The 21,609-nt window shown below is 42.2% G+C and overlaps 1 protein-coding gene across 1 annotated transcript in view; it reads left to right on the forward strand.

Moving 5' to 3' along the window:
* The window catches only part of EVA1A (eva-1 homolog A, regulator of programmed cell death), a 158,264-nt gene that overhangs the window by 44,510 nt on the left and 92,145 nt on the right, over positions 1–21,609 (forward strand). Inside the window, exon 5 of the mRNA XM_027641176.1 lies at positions 9,821–9,964. Within this exon, the coding sequence (XP_027496977.1) occupies positions 9,821–9,964 (144 nt within the window). The remainder of the gene's footprint in view (positions 1–9,820; positions 9,965–21,609) is intronic.

Genomic DNA, 21,609 nt, shown 5'->3' on the forward strand with positions numbered 1-21,609 from the left:
AAGTGACTTGCAGGCTGCATTAGCTGGGTAATCTCTCTAAAAAATGGGCCAGTCCCACAGCTTCTGAAGTTTGTACCTTGCTTCAGCCTAAATCTAGGCACTTGTTGACTGTCTCCATATTCAGGAAAAGACTTTTGTTGGGCTGTAATGAATAGAAAGGACAAATGAACTCAAGGACTCCACAGAGCAGTAGATGAATTGAATGCACCATCCCTATCCTGTACTGAGGGAGGCTAATGTTGTTGGCTTCTTTGCTTCTTATCTTGAATGGCTTACAGCCCATGATCAGCTCTGCTGCAAATGAAAAATTTCTGCTGTCATTGCCAGACCAAAACTTCTTTGTTCTCTGAGACTTCTTGGAAAACATTAGAAGCTGTCCTCAGATTCTCACTTTAGCCCCCAAACCCCAGAAATGTTATTAATTTGCTCAACTTTACACACTCTTAGTCAGTCTCTGCCTCATATATTTTATATGAGTTCTGATTCCAGATACAAAGGTGATAAGATGATTTAAATTCACATTAATAAACCAAATGTTTCTAATTGTAACTATAGGATTTGTAATTAAACCTGTAATCGATCCATCAGTTGCAGTCTCTAAATGTGATTGGTTTCTTTTAAGATTATTTTGTCTTTTCCGGCCTGCTGCTGAAGTTTCCAAAGTGTTATGAAGTGTATGGTGACTAATTTTTCCTCTCTCTTTCTTTAAAATGTACTTTTTAATGTAAAGCTCGCCTTCTCTGCACATCCTTCTAATGTTTGGATATAGATTTCCTTTTTAGCCAGTTGTTTTCAGTGATGTTGTGCTGCATCAAGGTGAAGTTCTCTGCTGCTATTTGTAATAATGATGATGACAATTTATCATTATTACAAATAGCAGCAGGGAACTTCACTTTTTGATTGCTTTGGCTTTCTGCTCCTGAGCATTCTGCTTTAAACATCTGCTTCTGCACCTCTTTTTAAGGGCAGTCATTTGTTTCCATTGGTTGATTTTCACATTATTTGGTCTTATGGATACTTAAGTATTTACAGTTTGGTTTTCTGCCTCTTCCACACTTCCTGTGGATCTAAATCCAAGTCACTTCTTGTGTTCTCTGCAGAGGCACGTGTGCCTCCATGGCAAGGGAGAGAAATTCAGTGTATTTCAGTTCAGAAATCATGTGACAGCACCACACTGATATAGAAATTAACTTCCTAGGCTGCTTACTGAGAGAGAAAGTGGACAAAGTCCATCCTTATTAACAGTCTTCTGCACTGGCTTTTAAAGAGAACATCAAACTTGACGGGCATGGACTGAGCTGAAAATGCCCGAAATTTGATATACTGCACAGAGTACAGACTGACTCATCAATGCTCTGTGGAGACATCCTTCATAGGCTGCTGGATGGCTAATTTTGGCTGAAGCAGAGGCTTAGACACCTCCAGCAGTTGTTGCTATATGAGGAAGCTGAACTTTGTATCCAACACAGCTAATGGAGCATCTTTAAAATACATGAGAAACTGTCCAAAAGCAGGAGAGCATCCCTCCCTCCTGTTTATGATAGAGATTCTCTTGCAGATTGGGACAGTTTTGAGTCACTCCTAGGTAAAACATGGAAGGATTTAGGCAGCTGCCTCACCTGCAAGTTTGGAGTTACTTCCGCTTACATCTTTTTTTTGCCATTCCATTGAAGTTTGCTTTCTCTTTTGGCAGACAAGTGGATACCACAGCACTGATTCAGGCATCTGCCAGTTTTCGTTGCAGAAACTAAATTTCTCTCCTCTTAGATCATTGACTCCCACATCTTCTGTTTTTCATTCTGTCCTCTGTGCTTCATTGCTCCCAGCAAGTAACTTTTCCTCTTTAATTCTTTAGCAAGAAATCAGGCTGAGTGTTTTGGAGAAAAATCCTGTCCTCTGCTTGGGAGGAGTGTCCTCCAAGAGCTGTCAATTGTTTGTAAATGACTTACCTCAAAGGAATAGGTGTCTTAAGTTGTTCCTTTCACCTGCTCCTCAAAAGACAGCAAGGAAAGCTAGGGGTCTGCTGATCAAATTCGAAATGTAGGTCTGCTCCTGATGACTTTACATTAAGCCAAAGCTTGGCACAGAGTTCGTCTCTTAATCAGGTACCACCAGTCCTGTTCCAGTGCCTAATCACTTACCTCACATGCACTGCTGGAAATAGTGATTCTCTTTCTGAAGCCTTTAATTACAGCCAAGCATTTGGTCCTTTTGTTACTTCAAGATCTTATACTTTGTTGGTTGGAAAAGTAGGATGAGTGCTCCATTTTTTTTTTTCCAAATTCACTGACTCAGAGAATGCATCCTCTGACCAGTGGGTGGAGTTTTCTTCTCAGGTTCTATTTTGCTTATTTTTAAGTGCACACATGTTAACATTGGGTTGTGCTCCGTGCTCTGCTGCCTTTCCAGATCCATGGAGAGCCTGTGGAAAACCACTACCTGACAGCTTTACAGCATATTCACATGTCCAGGTGTGCTTGGTCCTGCTTGCTCGGGACAGCCTGTCTCATCTGTGCAGGAACCTGCCTTTGCAGGCTCAACATGGCTGTGCCAGGTGAGTCTGATCATGAGGTTAACAGATGCACAGATGCTCTCAAACACCTGTAATATGCCGAATTTCACTGTGGGATTAGTCACCCTTCTCAAAACTAGGTGTCTAAATCTATTTGTGCATCCATCTGTGATAGCTGATGCCTTGGAAGAGGCTCCAATCTCTACCAGAGCAACTCAGATTTACCAAAATGCAAAATTTAAACTGTTTGGAAGCATTCTTTCAAGCCCAGATAGGTTTTGCAACCACAAGCAGCAATGTGTGGTTTGGATTTCAGATTTCCCATACCAGAGAAAAACAAGTAACACTGAGTAACCAAAGTTAAGGATGTGATTAATAGGCATTGGCTCCAGTTTCTTTTTTTTTTCACCAGGAAGAGGTAATAAAGAAATAGTCATGCTGGGAAGCAGCCTTAAACTGACTAAAATCCATTCATTGTGGTAAGCTTGATGATATGGACATTACATCACTGAGACTGATTCCAGTTTTAAAGCCAACTCAGTCTGCAAGCTGCAGCTGGTAAGACCCTCCATCGTGGCTCTGCTGCCCTGATTTGGGTTTTTACCCTGAGAGAGGTTGGGCTAATAAAGAAAATAGACTAAGGCGTCATATCCTACTAAATGCAGCTGGTAAGATGAATTACCCACTGAGGGCTTGGACTAGGGGTTGTGAAATAAAACTCGCCAGCAATCTGCATTTGTGGAGGGATCTGCATTTGTGGAGGGATCCAGGAGCAAGGCTGGAGGGTCATGAAACTTCTAGAAAGTGGGGCCAGAAATAAAGAGAATAAAGTAAGCTGATCTCACTCCCCCCAAATCCCCAACTTTAGTTTTAAAATACCATATTCCAAAAGCACAGCTGATGCCTTTAAACACTTTCATATGTGGAAGTTTCACCATAGCCAGGATTCGTGTTTGTTCTCTGGCAGTGTACTGAAGCAAGCCAAGACTAATGAAAGCTGAGGGTAACTCTGGTCCAACCTCTGTAAGTGGGCTCTCTTAAAGCAGTTTTTATTGCTCTACTGTGGGATTTGAGCTTTTTGAGCTTTTAAAGGTTCTTGGTAGGGGCCTGGCTCTGCTTAGCAGTACTTACCTCAGACTCAGTGATACAGTGTTGGCATTTATGAGTGTCCTTCCCACACCTCTGACACATGGGATCACTTTTTTCTCACTGGTGTCAGGGTGGTGTCTCATACAACATTTGTAATTTGCATTTAGCAAGCAAACAAGCAGCAAAAGAAAGGAAATCATGGAACAGGGAATCGTTAAGGTTGGAAAAGACCTCTGAGATCATAGAGTCCCACTGTAATGTTTCCCTGAATGAACATGACATCTGGTACAAGAAGAATGCCATGTCTACTTTCCCACTTCTGAAGACCTGAAGAAAAAAAATGAATTTGGCCAGCTGAATGGGACCACAACCCAGTTCTGCTGCACCGCATAGCCGGGCTTGGGTTCCTTACACCTTTTTGGCAGGCTAACTGCATGATTTATGGATAAGAGAGCCTCTGTTTTATTCCCTCTCTGAGCTCTGACAATGGACACCTGGAGATGAAGACTTCTGACCTGGAATCACCTCCAGAAGAGGTACTAATATACTTGGGACTCTCATTTGAATGAGTTCTCTACGGACTTATTTACATTTGGAAGTTAAATTACCTACATGCACTTCATAACAGCCAACAGGAGTGATGTTCAGTGTTTTTATACTCCTGAGACATGGGGGTAGAAGAAAATACCATGTTGTCACTCCTAGAGCTCCGAATGACATGTTGGTGACTGTGATTTATGAGGGTGCTGTAGTCTCATCTATCACTCAGACACCTCAGATGTATTATTGACATCTTCAGTGCTAGTCAGTGAGGGAATAAAGATGCTTGAATATGACATTTTGGCATCCAGCTAAATGAGCTCCTTATCACAAACCCTTTGAAGTGTGTAAGGAAGATGGTCACATGGAGGTTTTGGTTGCTGCTCTTACGTTTTCAGTTCAATGTGGAGGACAAAGATATTGACAAACCAAGAAAACCAGGAAGGGAGACAAAGCTGATTTCCATATTGGTGTGGTCTTCCCTCAAAACACTGGTGGCTGCTTGCCTTGGCATTTATGGGAATGTACAAGGCATTTTTGCTTAGAAACTGTGTGGAGGGAAAACCAGGAAAATTTTCCCTTTGTAACCAAAAGAAGGTCTTTGAAGTAAATACTTGGTCAAAATTTGTTCCTAGAGCCTATTTATTTTTTGTTCAGGGCTAGAAAAATATGACTTCTTCCAAGAGAATGGCTCAGGTCTTACCATGGGGAAAATGAGAAGAGTATTTGGATTTACCATATGGGTAAATGGTAAATGCCTGCTGTTGTCAGTAGAGTTTAGCTGGATCTTCTAACATTCAGATGACTTTCTACCACTCCTGTATCCACCAGATTTTGGTGTTCAGTAGGATGTGGAGGTCAGTGAAAAGAGTAAGACTTGCCTAAATTGTGGCTATTTGCTGCAAGAGCCAAGAAAATGGGGTACTAAAAGAAACCTCCACCATTCTATATTGAAGTCAAGCTGGCAGCCACCTAAAAGCAGCCAGAGACCAATATTGCTTAAAGTTTTCCGTAATGACCTGGATAGTGGGGCAGAGTTTGTAGGTGGTACCAAATTGAGCAGGACCATTGTTACAGTATAACTGGAATACCAAAGTGTCCAATTCAAGGTTCTCCAAATAAAGTGATACCTCTCCAGGTGAAGGGCAAATCCAGTGAAGGGCCACCACGCTGGTGAGGGAGCTGGAGCACACAGTATATGAGGGAATGCTGAGGGACCTGGCATTTTTCAGTCTCCAGAAGAGAAAGCTCAGGATCGAACCTTATGGCTGTTTTCTTCTACTGCATGGGCTGCTCTGCAGAAGACTCTTCTTGGAAACACACAGAAAAAACCAGCAAACTAACACCAAAAGCAATGAACACGAGTTGCAGTAATAGAAAGCTGAGTAGATACAAGGATAAAATTCTTCATTCTTCACCTGGAGAGGGGTTTGCGGAATATTTCTCTGTGGAAAACTTGCCTGGACAAATTCTGAGCAAATTGATGTAATATCCAAGCTGGCTGTGCTTTGGGCAGGAGGTTGGATGGGGTAGGCTCCATATATTATTTTCAGCTAAGTTATGGTATGGTTTATGTGCTGCTGTCACAACACATGACTTTTCTCCCTGTGTATGTTTCCCTGGATATATTACAAGGTTTGCAAAAAGTCCATGTAAAAGAGGCTTTTACAATCTTGGTGCTCTGTTTTCTATACTAGAGGCTTTCATCCCCATGTGTAATTGAAGCATAGACAGTCTCTTCTGCTTTACTGCTCATTTTGGCTGCTGCAGGTTGAGCTAGAGCAGCCTGGCAATTGGAGAGCTGAGGACTTCACTACTGATATTTGTGAATATGGAGGCCTGGTCTGTGCCCAAAGAAGTTGGGTATGTAGGGTTACATATAGAGTGGTAAACTAGCAGTACTAGGGCCTGGGCACAGGTACTGGAAATAGATCTTCAGTAGCATGATCCATGGCATAGTTTTTTGGCTTAGTCTAGCTAACACACTCCTGTTAGTCTGTCCCAAAGATCATAGAATCCAAGAATGGTTCAGGTTGGAAGGACCTTAAAGATCATCTTGTTCCAACACCCCTGCTCATGGCACATCTTACATTAAGCCCAAGTTGCTCAAAGCTCTGTCTATCCTGGCTTTGAATGCTTCCAGAGGCATTTTGCGGTTGGTTGTAGGACAGAGACTGAGTACCATCACTCTCTTTTGGAGGGTAAGAGTGCTTAATATCATGGTTATGGGCTGTTCCACCACAGTTAGCCTCAGGGCCAGGGATGGTCCGGTTTTCATTTACCAGTGAACATGTACCAAAACAGTGTAGACTGGACCTGGGCATTGATAAAATACCAGTAAGGACTGCAGTGTTAGGACCTGCTCTGGATGATGGAGCTACCTAGAAGATGCTGGGTATCTAGGGCTATGTGGAAGAGGCTCTTACAACTTAAGCTACATTATTTGTGGGGCTGGTGAGGGGACTAGAATAGGGTCCCACAGCTGCCTGTAGGCAGTATGGCATGTTGTTTTCAGTGGATATCGTGGGCAGGGCTGTCCTCTCTTGGGCCAAAAAAAATGCAGCTGCTGTCTGATAAAGGTGGCATCAGGACTGTGCTCACCTGCCAGCTGCTCTGGACTAGATACAGTGAAAAGAGCCTGCTACTGCCTGGCCCTGTGGCTGGGTGACCTTGTGTCCATGCTTTCCATCCAAAATACTGTGGGGGCCTTCTAGCCTTGTTATATCTCAAGCTGTATTACCTGTTTGGGGTAGTGCAAAATCATTCTAAGGAACAGGGCAGCACCAAAACAAGGATAACAGTGTGTCCAGATTTAAGCCCTGTTTGATTTCCTAATGCAGATGCTGCTGCTAAAGTCAACATGAATGGAGACCACGGCCTGCTCAGAACTGCATGGGAGGAAGGAAGTCATCAATACCAGGACATGACTACTGATAGCTAGAAAAGCTGCCAATGTTACTGTGAGGATATATGACAAATAAAACTCCTAGAAGTGTTTTCAGTGAGCTGAATCTACAGCTTTGACATCTGAAGAGTCAATCCAGTTTGTTAAGGTGGAGAGCAGAGTCTGTAGTTACTGCACATTCCTGCATAAGGAACATCCCAAAGGCTGATCATCTCTGGGGATGACATATGCAAAAGCCTTGTGCCCCTCACAGGACAAATAATGGGTAATGTTCCTGTGCCAGGGGGCAAGGCCCCTGAGCAGACAGCCGTGGGATGTTCTCTGTTTTGTATGGGAACAATAACAAGTAAAAAGAATAGGCGCCCTCCATGAAATCCTCTGCAGTGCTTAGATTTGATGAATTTCTCTAACTGGACATTTGCAAAAAAACAATGAATCAGGATTGCTGCACGCCAGATGTTTCCACTGGAACCTCTGACACTCATTGGATCAGAAATCCCCAAAGGAGGTTTGGGTGGTTCAGTATGAAAATGTTCTCATGGAGCCTTGTTCTTTTGTCATTTGCATTATGCTGCCTTTGATTTGAGAAAAAAAACATGTCACCCTCTAGGCTTGGTTTTCTGTGGCTTTTCCGTGTCTCTCATGGCTTTTGTTGTTGTGCTTGTTCTAGCACTCAATACCTTTCGGGGTTCATTTTCCCTTCCCTCCTAATTAGTGACCTAAAGGGGTTTGTATGCCTTTCTCTGCAGCTGTCCTGTTGCTTTTAGCAACAATTTGATGTTGAAGAAATGTTTCCTTGTCAGCTTCCCCCTAAGCTTGGTCCTGGCTGGACTGTGAAAGCAAACTATCAGTCTTGCACCTAAAAGCTCAAGACCTTGTCTCTACAAATTGTTTTCACCCTAGCTGAGAAGACAAGCAAAACCATCTGATAGAAAATAGGACTTTGGAAAATACTTACTTTTGGGGCTTTCCATATTCTAAATTCCTGATATAAGAAATGTTTCTATTTGCACGGAATAAATGCGCTTAAAACAAATTTCTACTTACATGGTAGATGACAATATTATAATTATTCCACCTCACAGTAACTCATTAGATTTAGAAATACAACATCTTCTAAGGGCAGACAGGGACACGGATCACATCTGTCTGTAGCTGGGGCCAGGGAGGGGCACTTGACACAGCTCTTGTGGGTGTTACAAAGGCTAAAAAAGCCTATCCAAACTCTCCTCATCTCTTCCCCTCAAAATGAAACAAGCTATACTGGGTTTGCCTGGTCACATTTTGGTAGCAGGGGCCTACAGGGGTGCCTTCTGTGAGAAGATACCAGAAGCTTCCCCCATGTCTGACAGAGCCAATGCCAGGTGGCTCTAAAGAGGAACCACCACGGGCCAAGGCTGAGCCCAGCAGAGATGGTGGAAGTGCCTCTGGGATAACGTATTTAAGAAGGGGAAAGAAGTTACTGTGCAACAGCAGTTGCATCCAGGAAAGAGAGAAGTGAAAATGTGTGAAAGCAACAGCACTGCAGACACCCAGGTCAGTGAAGAAGTAGGGGCAGCAGCTGCTCCTCCTTCCCAGTCACAGGAATTGAGATTCCCATAGTGCAGACCATGGTGAGGCAGCTGTGCCCCTGCAGCCCATGGGGGTCCATGGGGGAGTAGAGATCCACCTGCAGTACATGGAGAAACCCACATCAGAGCAGAGGGATACCAAAAAGACATTGTGACTCTGTGGGAAGGCTGTGATGGAGCAAGTTTCCTGGCTGGACCTGTGACTCTGTGGGGGACCCAAGCTAGAGCAACCTGTTCCCACACTGGAGCAGGGTAAGAGTGTGCGGAGTCCTCTCCACAAAGAGAAAGGATTGGCTGAGACAATATGTGATGGACTGAATGCAGCCCCCATTCCCTGTCCCCCTGTGCCACAGGAGGGAAGGAGGCAGAGAAAATCAGGAGTGAAGGGTTTTGCTTGCGTGGTGGGTGGACCCTGGCTGGACACCAGGTGCCCCCCAGCCAGAGTCCACCCACCACACAAGCAAAACCTGGATAAAACCAACACACCCAAATCAAATCAGACTTTTACCCTTCCCCAACAAGGCCCCAATGTCCAACTCCCTTACGCCCGTGAGATGGGAATTTGTTAATAACTTTTCATGTTACTGTGATCCATGGCATACTGGACAGCTAAATTAATCTGCATTCATTCCATATAAATATTATAACTGTATTAGCTTATTAACATATATTCTGTTGCTATGACAGTCTCTTAGTGCATGGGGAAGCTTGTAGTGTTTTTGGATAAATACATTGGAGTAAGACTCCAAAGATCTGAGACCTTTCCCCACGTTCTGCATTGATTTGCTCTTGTTAGTCTTTTTACTTTTCTGTGAAGCTGTTTCTCTCCATCTATTAAAGTGAAGATACTGATACCTATCTTAGAGTCCTTTCAGACCTTTGTAGAATGATAAGTAATTATTTTTATTATAGATAGCCTTTTCCCTGCAAAAACAAGCTGTCTTTTATTTGCAACCTTCTTTCTACAGATGCATGGGGGTTTCTGATTCTTCAATGATCTTTTTGGTAATTTCCTTTCATCAATTTACAATTTATTAGAGGTGTGTTAGAGTCAGATACACCTTCCCATGTAAGCACAAAGACTTTTAAATATGGAAATCTCACATGTATGTGCTCTCAGTCTGCATCTGGTAAATTATTTCTAGGCAATTTCTGTTGTAAATGGACAAATATTCACAAAGAGGTATTGTTTTTCCCTTTTAGAGTGTCAGTCATCTACTGCTCTCCAGCTCATGATCAAGCGCTGTCATGGGAAAAGAAGCTGCAGCATATATGCCAGCACCTATGAATTTGGAGATCCTTGTTACCCAGGCATCCAAAAGCATCTTAATGTCATCTACACCTGTGGTACGTCACAATATTCTCTTACTTTAAACTCTCACAGGGGTGTATGTTTGATGAACAGTGGTATGTAGAGAACAACAACAAGACATTATCATACACAAAAAGTTGTTGAGCTTCCAGTTGGCTCACAGTGATTCTTGTTTAGTCAACAGGGGAAAGTTCTGTGGATCACTGAAGTGGTTTAATTCTGTCACTCTTTGTACTCATTGGCTTGATAGAAAAAGCAAAAAAGGTGGAAATGATATTTTATAAACACATTCAGATGTTTCTTCAAGGCAGGAAAATCTGGTGGTGGAATCAATCCACTCAGTGGAAGTTTACACCCTGAATGTTGGCACCCTGCAGCAAAGTTGTGGTTATCAGTAGGATCCTTATTACTTTGTTCTGCATTTCATTTTGTACCCTAGAATCAGATGAATACCAATCCATACTCATCTACTGTGTTAGTAGAAAGTCACTCCCAAAATCTTCAAGTGAAAATTGCAACATTTTTTCTGAACAAAATACTGTTATTAAAAAAAAAAAAAAAAAAATAAACAGTTGGAGCTCTAAGTTGGGAGTTCAAGTCATAGTATTGAGCAGACACTGTGCTCCTACCTGACTAGTCATCTTATTTTGTAACACAGGAAAAATTGTTCCCGTCTGAGCCCCATGGTATAAAAACAACATCAGGTCTGTTTTCTTACTGTGTGATGATATTTTGGTCATTTGTATCTGACATATTTAAAAATATTTTCTTCAGCGTTTTGCTTACATAGTCGTTGCTAGGATCAGCTCGGTTTATCTCTCTGTTCCTTTCTGCATCCATTTGGAAGAGGAAATTCTGATGCTACTTTGAATGTGGTGAGAGATGGCAGAGCCTGTGGTAGAGGAGGAATTCTGTGTCCTCAGACAACAGCTCTGTATGTCAATCCTTGTGTGTAACTGCAGGAGGTTGAGTCTGATGACATTTGAGATGGAGTCACCATAGCATTTTGTGCAATTGCTATAGCATGGTATATGTACAGAACCTTGAAGAGCAGAGACTTCAGTGCAGAAGCAATGAGGGAGGCTCCGAGTTCGTCTGGCTGTTGTTTTGTTTGGCTGGAGAGGCAGGAAGATTGAGTTTTGTTTGAAATGATGTAGCAAGAAGTAGCAAGGCTATCCATGCAAAGCCCTGTGAGTTTTCTAGTCAGGAAGGTGAGGTTTTTATATCACTTTCCTCATAAAGAGACTGGAGAGAAGCTTATCCTCATGGGGATTTGACAGAAATGAAGGCAATGCAGCAAAACAGGAGCTCCATCCCTCAAAAATCCAGGGAAAACAAACAGAGCCCCATGATGTATTTCCAAGAGGATTTCTTCTTCAAAGGCCTCAACAGCCGTATTCTGGCTTTGTGATCCTGGTCTCAAAGTCCACTACAAAAGACATTAATGATCTCTTAATCTGACCTTAGCTTTCCTAGTCCTAGCCTAACTGCATCAGGAAATGAGTCACGCTTGAGAGCACAAAATGGCATGTTTTGCTTTTCCGTGGGTGAAATCTGCCTCATCCTTTGAAGGTGGCCATGGCTCCTTTTCAAAACCATGATCTCAGACATGTCTCTGAGCTGGATTTTGTGATCAACAGACACATATTTCTCGCCTCAAACAGCAAAATCCTTCAAAATGTGAAAACCAAATAAACAAGAAATCAAATTCCAGTCCTGTCTGCTTGTGTCAGACAGAACTAAGTCCTGGCATTCTTTTAGAAGAAATGATAAAACCAAGCAGTTTGATATTCTTATAGTTTAGAGCATGGTAGTGTAGTGAACCTCCTGTTTGATATCTCTTTGTTTCAGGTTTCCATAAAGCTTCACACATTATTGCTTCTAGTATGGTGCTCTCCTACTTTCACAAAACCTGTGGGAGTGAAAGGGGACAGGCTTTGATGAACAAATGTGACTGCACTTCCCTGTAGCCTTTATCTAGATACAGATACCTGTTCTCCCCCACTTGCAGTTGGAAACATGTGACCCCTGGAATGAAGGATATGGCTTTGGTGAGCAGTGAAAAATGCAGAATGACCCTGGCATAGCTTGGGAAATGTGATGGGTGTAAAAATGGATTTTTTTGAGCATCACTTCAACCCTTCTTCTTGCTGCTTCAAGTAGGTGACCTCATCACTCCCTGAGATCAGGCATTGCAGTCAGTCTGGTCCACTCTGTCTGTCTGTCAGACTGTGGCAGAAATGTCCTGCCGTTGTTCAGCAGCTTGGACCATGTCACTGGTCTTACCTGTGAGAAAAATTGCAATGTGACCTTGTTCAGTGCTGACCCACTGTGTTGCTTCAGAAGAGGTGGTGAGAGCAAGTATAGTGGGGGACATGGCAGTGTGGGTGGGACAGTCTTCATACAGAGATTTCCCTTGTGAGAAACTGTAGTAAGTATGGGGACAGGGCAGCTGGACTCTGCTCTTGCTGCTAAAGCATGGGGAGGGCTGTAAATAGACTAATATGTCTTCTTCTAATAGCAACTCATGAAAAAAATCTGCTGAGGGAGTAACTTATGAGGTGACAAAAAGTAATATTAACTGAAAACTGGTGTTGTTAGCAGAAATCACAGCTCTTTTGCTGAGATGAACCCTGTGACAGGATTAATGTTGGTGTTGGCTGTGTGGACAGCCTAGGGAAGAGCTGGTGAGGTGACTTATCTCCCAGTCCTGGCAGGAGAACATCTGCAAGGGTCTCTCAGGTCAGCAAGTCCAGACTGTTCTCCTCTAACTTGACAGCACAAGCTGAGCCCTGTTCCAGATCTCCAAGCGGTAAATGGATGAGGCAAAAGCTTTTCTTTCTTTAAGCCATATCTATATTTCTTGGAGGTTTATTCCTCTAGCCTCCACATTTTATTGGACATGAGAATGCCTGACATACATACACAATTTTGTTGATGAATCTGATCTTAAATAAAGGTGTCATCTAACTTGTTACCCAGCTGTATAATTTTTAAAATATTTGCTGTAATTACTCCAGCCAGTGGGAATGTCTCAAGCCAGCAGTTCTCCATATCACATTATATCCCTTTGCATCTTGGGCTCAACGCCTGTTGGCATCACTTGGCTGAGAGGGAAATGCCACTAGTTACTGTGTGTAACTGGTATGATTGAAACAAACAAGTAACAAACAAGTAAATGGCAGTGATCTCCCATGTGCAATAGGGTCCCATTAGCCCAGCCAAGGAAAGAGGTGAAAAATCTTCCAACATGAAAACATTCCAAACTTTAACCTTGGCAGGAGCTGAAGTACAAAATTTTGGCCCAAAGACAGACTGAGCTAATGGGATGGTGTGGAAGGTGGGAATTTCCAGTATGTGGGTTCCATTACTGCACTAATAAATGCATTAATTATTTTTTCAAAGGGGAAAGGCAAGTTAATTCTGAGAAGCTCATAAGGCATTGTGAGGTTGATCTCTGAGTGTAGCAGCTCTAACTAGAGGCAAATATAAAAATTTAAGCTCTGCTTTTTCTTTAAAATGTCATGAAAATCTTAGACGGTAAAAGGAAATAAAAAATTAATGCAAGTGAGAAAAATAGTGCAACAGAGACTAAATAGATTTTCTTTCTTTCTTTCTTTCTTGCTTTTCTTTCTTTCTCTTCACCAACCATCTTCCTGTCTCTCTGTCTTTCTTTGGTATAAAACATTGTATTTGTAATATCTGAGAGTAACTTGCTAGTGGCTTTGCACTTACTGATAAAAGTTACTGTGGTCTTGACCTTTTCCTTTTTCTTAATTGTCCACTTATTAACTTCAAAGGATCCCTTTAATTCTCTATATCTCTTTCCTCTCTAGTTTGCTAGACTTGTTTTTTTGGCATACGCTGAAGTCCTAACTCAGCACTGCACTAAAACTTGTAGAATTTTTTCACACATATAGTGCCACTTGGACTCAAGGAAGCATTGAAGTGCTTTATTTTAAGACCTATGGATAATTACCATGAAAGTTAAATATTTTCTCAAATCTTTCCTTGAGTGGGGATGAGGAGCTTGTCTGTGTGTAAAGTGAAACCTTATTTTTAGCACTGAAAGTCAGGGTGCCTACTGTCCCAACTGCCAGACCTGCTTCCTCGTGCAGTCCCCTCGTGCAGTAAACCTTCTGGTAAGGACCTGCTGTTCTTTAAATACAGACATTGGTCACAAATGGTTCCATGAGAGTAAAAGAAAAGGATGGGGACTGTGAATTTCTTTGTATCTAGACATGCTTGAGGATATGGGTCCTGATAACTGGTGACTTTTTAGTGCCATTGTTAGATATATGCTGGACAAAATGGAGGAAAAATGGCTGTGGATGTGTTTTTGATGTGAATATCTGTGAATATCTGTGATATGTTCAGATGCGTGCGTGCCTCCTGCGTGATTCATGCTCGCCAGAAAGGGCTCATTGGGCTGAGAGCTAATGAACTGCCATGGTAACTTACAAATAGCTTGGAAAATCCTGCAGTTCTGCCACATTAATAATCCTGCCATCCTGCTTTATGAGGCAATAAGCTGAGTCCCAGGGGCCAAGCGCTTCACACCCCAGTGAGAGAACTGTGCAGGTAGAGAACAAAGCCTGAGCACAGGAACAGCAGCTACTGTTGTTTTGGGGTGTCTGGTGCTGCTGGGAGACCAAAGAGGGTGAAGGAGAGGTGGTAGAGGTGCTCTGGGGCTGTGGGGGTGTGCTGACTTTTGCTTTCTCTGGTACTTGGGAAAGTAGTCTGTCTTTCTCCAAAATATTTTGTTTAAATAAATGTTCTCTCAAGTTGGACTAGAGGCAGGGTCTGTGTTAGACAAGAGAGCTCTGACGTGGTTGCCCTCATGATGGTGATGAGGAGGGAGGCTAAAAAGCTGCACAAATTCTCTACTGTCATCTCAAAGGGACTGTGCTCTGGTCCATTAGCTCCTGTGCAGTAAATCTATCAATGCCTCAGGCTGGATGAATGTAATGGTTCCTTCTGCTCTTAAAATGTATGAATTCATGAATGTAAAAAATGCATTTTTATCACTGCAAAACCACTTTCTGTTGCTATAAAAAGCAATTCCAAGATCTGGAAAGGAGTAGGAAAGGAGCAATTCCAAACTTCTAAGGAAAAACAAAAGCCTTTTACATCCCCTTGAAATAGAGCAATGCAGACAGGGCCTTGCCAGAGAAAGAGAGACACAGAATGTGTAATGCAAACTTTCTTTCTTCAGAAGTTGAAATAAAATTTACAAACAAGTAAACATTTTAGGCAGTCTAGGGATGTTACACTGAATGTATAATGTTTGATAATGTTTGTTTAACTGGGCTTCTTGTATCATACTGTGAAGCAGAACTCACAAATGCAGATTTGAAATTCAGAGCCACATAGGTTTGACCTACCAAATAAATAAACAACAGAATAATGATATGATATAGTTCCATTATGTGGCTACTTTCATTGTCAAGACATTGTGTTCAGAGATGGTTTAGGACATCTGTTCAAATCCTTTGTCTTATTTTCCTAAGGTAAGAGAAGTTTGTCCAGTAATTTTTGTATCAAGCTTGTGCTTCTTCTTAGCTATAGAGTAATTTTTAAAAAGCTATCCAATGCTCATGTAATGACTACAAATAATGAAAAATTCATGAAGTCGGATTCATCTGATCAAGTGTAGACACATAAGCCATAGAGATTTATAGTGTAGACATTCCCATCTGAGAAAAATACTTTTACAGGTAATGGAGAGAAGCAGCTGCTTTTGAGGCACAAATCATCTCATCCTAAAATAAGTGCCTGAAAGAGGTGAACTGTATATTTGAAGTGACAGTTCTCCTGTACTGACTATAAAGGGAGCTTCTGGTGCTTAGCTGACACACTGTTGTCTACATGTGGATAACATTATCTACAATATCTATATCTATATCTATATCTATACCATCCCATCCCTAGAAGTGTTCAAGACCAAGTTGGATGGGACTTTAAGCAACCTGGTCTAGATGATCATTAAAGTCCCTTCTTACCCAATCCATTCTATGATTCCATGATCCTATGAACTGGTTAGATGGTTTTCAACCACCATGTTCTTATGCAAATGCTTTTTTTGGTCAAAATTTTCATTGTCACATGATGATAATACCAGTGTTTTCTCCTTACATTTATTGGTTTCCACTCCTACTGTTTGACAGATCTCCAATTGTTATAGATTTATCCAAGTAAGAGAGGAACATGATGCTTATTTTAGCTCTTGAGAAATTACCTGTAGCCAGGAGTGTTAGTGTTGAAAAAGTTCTCAAATAGCAGCTTGGTGTCTTGCACCTCAGCTCAAGGTTATATCAGTCTCTACACTTGGATGTGGAGAGGGATTTTCCTGTTAAATTGGTTTTGCATGGGATTGAGGTCCACTTTCTACATTTCACCTTTATAAATTCTCTAAATATTTCCAGGAGCTAGGATGGTGTCAATAGATTTGCTGACTTCTTCAACTAATTTTCAGGTTGTTCTTCTTTTGGACTTCAGACCAGATTTGTTGTCAGGGACTGTGGCTGGTGATATGGGAGAGTGAGTAGAGTAGATACATTGGGGATGTAACATCTCATCTAATTTCTGCAGTCGAATGGACCTGTTGAACATCCTTCCAGACTTCTGCACATTTTCATCCAGGAAAACCAAGGAGTTTGTTTCTCCTTCCAGAAACTTAGACCTCATTTTCAGAATTCATCATACTTCACAGAACCTGTTAAATAAGCAGTGGCATTGTAACTAATGACTGCACTGTGATGGGTGACCACATAGCTCAAGGCTCATGAAGCTTTATCATCTTCAGTGGTGTTGTCTTAACAATTTTTGTAGATGCAGTTTCCTGGATCTTAGAGAGAAACAGAGAGGAAACCCCTGTCAGCAAGACTCTCATAATTTGGTTTCATGGCACAGATCTGTTGGAGATCACGGATTACCTGAGGGTAAAGGCAAGATGTCATCTCTTTTGCTGACCAGTGCTAAAGTGAGTGGGGCACACACTTTACTGTGGGCTTGGAGGCACCTGCTAATAACAGACTATAGCAGCTGTGCCATCCTAACCAAGAAGGAATATGCTGCAGGGACAAAGAGCTATTTATGTTTAACATTAGTGATTGCACAAGAATGTGAAATGTGACTTGGTGCAAACAGCCTCATTAATTTTAAGATGAAGCTTGGTAAATTTTGTAATTGAAAGCTGTCATTGTGCTGCTCCTGTTTGTCTTTGCTTGCTGCACAACTCGCTGTGGCTTGATCTGAATCACACATCCAGGAGAGTCCGAACACGTTTGGCCTGGCTGGCCCAGACATAGCAACTCTTCATTACCAGGGCAGAACGAGCCTGTGTCTGACACAGATTAAGGTAGATAAATATTCTGAGGAAGGAGAGCTTCTGCATCTCAGGTGGAGGAGGAGCAGGTAGTGCTGTCACCTCAAGGGAAAGGCTTAAAAGCTCTTTGATTCTTGCAGAGAAGAAATGGAGAGTTGGAGATAGAAATCATCGCCTTGGGGATGGGGAGGAAGGAAGATGGGGATGGAGGAAGCAGAGAGGGAGTTCAAAGGACGCCTTTTATGATGATCCTAAGCAGAGTTAGCTATAAGACAAGTGCAGCCTTACAATTAGGCAAGCTTTGCTAGTCTGTTGCTGTGGTCCTCCACCTCTGGGAGGCATACAGAGCTCCTGCTATGGAAAAAGAGTCCCATCAAGAGTTAGCTAAAGTACTCTGCAACTTCTGACCCCGACTGTTCACGAGGTGTGTGCACCTGAGGCCTTTATTCCTTTTATCTCTATCCTTAATTTTTTTTGTTTTGTTTTAGTTGGTAAGGGCTATGGTCTAAAAGTTACAGGGGAAGACTGCAGGGAAGGGTGGTCAGTCTGTCATGGTGGAGTGAGTGATGGCAAGGGTGTGAAGGAGGCGGGTGGGACTTTTACTTGCATTATGGTATTTTCCATATGTTATATGAATTTAGAAATTTAAGAATTCTTTAGGATGGACCCAGAATTTCTACTGTAATAACTGTAACAATAAACTGTAATATAACCGAGATTTTATGCTGACTGACAAACCTTTGAGGTTTCTAAACAGATTTGTTCATTGAATGATTCCCTCTGGCATGAATATCCACATGTCCCTGAGGCTGAACAGCAATCTGGCATCTAGAGAAGGGATTTCAGGCCTGGGGTGGATCCAGAGGGCTCTGCCTGGCTGTCCTGAGACCTCCACGATTGAATAGGGAGGGTACAGCCTTGAAAGCACTTGTAATCCATCCATGATTTCAGCCCAGAAAAGCAGATCTACCCGAGAACGATTGTGCAAGAAGACATCTGAATGCCATATACCTAAAGGAAATATTTCAGGAAGTCTGGAGAGGGGTAAGTGGAGCAGAATGAAAGTTACATGGGTTATCTATGTGGTGATTTTTTTTTCTGTAAGCTTAACGCTGATGTAGAAACTTTCTATTCTTTGACATATTGAAGCCATTAATTATGGTCTTTTAAAAATTCTGACCATGAGTAAGTGGTATTTATAATTTTATTACCACAGGTTACATTTTACCTGGGAATCTCATTAAATAGCCTCATAAATAGGTTTACTGTTGATTCTCCATGCCTGTCAAGACCTGTACAGGTTTCAAATATAGTAATTAACAGTAATACTGCCAGGTATGAGTCCTCTTTACTGGGGAGGTGGTAGGCAGACAGTCTGCCAGCCCCTTTCATGCAGGAGGCTGTAGGCTACAGCCAGAGGAATGTCTCAGCAATGAATGACTGACCCTTCATTCAGTGATCACCCTAACTCCTCCTAATTGAGGTTAATGCCAGAAGCATTGACACCTTGATGTTAACTCATTAGTGCCCGGAGGCTACTGGAGATTGCTGACAGCTCAGTTAAACACTCATTAAACTAAATTTAAAGGGAGCGTTTGACACCACGACCAATTAAGATATATTTGCATGGATAACATATATATTTACCTTTGTTTTTTGAAAATGTATCAAGACAATGCCATTTCCTTGTACCCTTTATAACTTAAATGATTCTACAATCAAATGTGTATTTAATTGCTGGGAAGTGCACTAAGGATTCTATGAGTGTTACCTGAGCAAGGACTGGTTGTGCAATGCACTCGATTACTAAGAAATGGTTCCTGCCATGAGTAATTTAGTGGTTACACAGGCAGAGCCAGCCGAACTTTGGAAAAAGTGTTAACCTCATTTTATGTGTGGAGACAACATTTACACAAGGGTTCTTGTCATGGGAGCTGAAACTAAGAACTATCAACTGTCTCATCAATGTGTATTTTGTGGTGCTTTTGTCAGATGAGTAGATCCATGCTTTGTTCTCCAGGTGGAATTTTCACCATGCAGTATTTCCTGCCCAATCCTTTCTTATATGAAGTGAAAAGAAAGCACAGGATGTGGGAAGTTAGTTTCTAAGTTATTCCTGTTTTGAACCTGAGCTGTGGCTCTCCATGATCAAACCAACTAGTCCTGCATGGACTACACAGGAGTAGGATGCTGTGCCTTATATGAATTATATGATTTATTACAGCTGAATGATGGCCAACCTGTGTATCTTTAGCCATGTATCACTAAAAAGCATTTCTCCTGTTCCAGTTCAAGTTCTTGTCTGGGAGAGACCAGGGTATAGAGGCTCACATTTTAGTGCCTTCTCAGGCAACCTTCTGCAGGTTACCCCATTTCATCCTTCAGGGGTATAACAGAATTCCAGAGAACACTTTTCCCACCCACTTTGGACATTTTTTTTCATTCCTGCTTGATCTCTGAGGCCCAAGGCATGAATATTTTTTCTTCTGGTTGTGTGGATGTCCTGGAATGGGCTTTTATAGTCTTGGTGTCTGATCATCTCTACACTGTGCTTAGAGACAGGGATGCCAGTGAGACATTTAAGAGCAGACACCTCCCAAAAGTTCCCCGGGTAATATCTGCTCAGTGCAGATGACCTTTTGTGGGGCACCTCACCCTACAGTGAGGAGTAGATTGCCATGGAAGTTACACCCCCACTGCCTTATTCTTCAGGAAACTTCCCTAAACATTCATTTTTTTTTTCATTTACTTTTCCTACCTCCTTTTTGTGACCTCCATTTATTTAAAGTATCCACACCCATACAGTTAATGCCCCTTCAGACAGTCACTTCAAATACTGTTGACAGTGGCTACTTTTCATGTCCTGTTTTAGTCACTGTTTAGCTAAGCCATTCATTTCAGCTCCTTTAATCTTTCCTCATAAATCAACCTCTCCAGTCACTCAATTGTCTTTTTTCCACAACTACCTGAATCTTTTAACAAACACTGAAAAGGCTTATGATTATTTACCCCACCCCATCCCCCAAGGTCCAGCAGAGACTTACAATTTCTTTGCCATATGTTAGCAATGACTGTTGCTTCAGCATCAAACAGGACCAGCACCATTACCTGTGAAGAAAAGCTGACTTTCTCCCTAGAGTTTCAGTCACAAGTATCCTGCTGCTCAGTATTTCACTTATTACCTCTCATCTACGTGAACTGAGACAAAGAATATAGTAATTTCTGAATGTCAGAGTAGGGAAGCATTTCTGCATGGGGAAAATAGGATCATGGGGAACAGTATCAGCATCCCTTGCTGGTTGGTTGTGTTTCCAGCTTTACAGATACAGAGGCCTGGGGCCTTAAGGATTACTGATACTGCATAATATAAACAACAAAGCAAATCCTACTAGATCCCTGTCAAAGATATTTAACTAAATTCCTAACCCATGAGCCCACCCTGGGCCATCTCTTATCTATGAAAGCCATCTCACAGCTGCCTGCAAAGCCTCTGGAGGCTGGTTAATCCAAGAAGATGGACCCTTGGAGTCAGTGCCTTCAGGGGAAGGAGCAAAGGCAGGAGGGCAGAGTCTTGGAGGTCCCTTTGATGGGTGTCACTCCATTTTGGTCCAAGCCAAAGCCTCAGGGAGGGGAAGAAGGTTGGTATGCAGATCCATCTGGAGTCCAGCAAACTTGTTACCTACCTGGTCAAAAGTTGCCCCAGCCTGGATGCTCATAGCTTGCAGAGACCAGGAGATAACATATCAAGGACCAGTCTGTAGATGGGACTTGAAGACTTGGACTATTTAGTCCCCAGATCATATGTATTTGCTTCAAGTTTTGATGAAATTCTTGCAGTATGCCTTTAGAATTAAAAAATATCTCTTGGAATGGGCAAGACATTACTTTTTTACAAGGGTACATGAAAAATTAGAAAAAAAAAACCAGTTTGCAAAAGGGCAACCCCCTAATACATCTCTTTCTCCTTTTCCTTATCAGCAAGCATTGCCTCTTGATTTTTGGCCAAGCATGGCCCTGTGGAGGGGCAGTGGCCTAAGGCCAAGAGGCTTTCTGCTTAACCCTGATTAATCACCAGCTCTTTGGGCAGTCACTGGGCTTCCTCCTGCCTTGTGTGGTTAGACCCCATGTCCTGGGGCTGTTTGCTCAGCATCTGGCAGGAGAGAACAGCAGCCTCACCACCTCCTGTGGGGGTTAGGTTTATGCATGAGTGCAGACATGATCACACAGATATGATGAGTCCTTGCTTTCAGTGCCTACAGTTGTTGTTGAACTTTATTGACCTGAAGCTTCGGAAAGATCAGGTGTTAAGCTCCTGCCTGACACATCCATTGCTGTCACTCAGTCATGAATTCG

This window comes from Corapipo altera, unplaced genomic scaffold, assembly GCF_003945725.1.
Source record: "Corapipo altera isolate COAL_440 unplaced genomic scaffold, ASM394572v1 46, whole genome shotgun sequence".
NCBI classification, from domain to species: Eukaryota; Metazoa; Chordata; class Aves; order Passeriformes; family Pipridae; genus Corapipo; species Corapipo altera.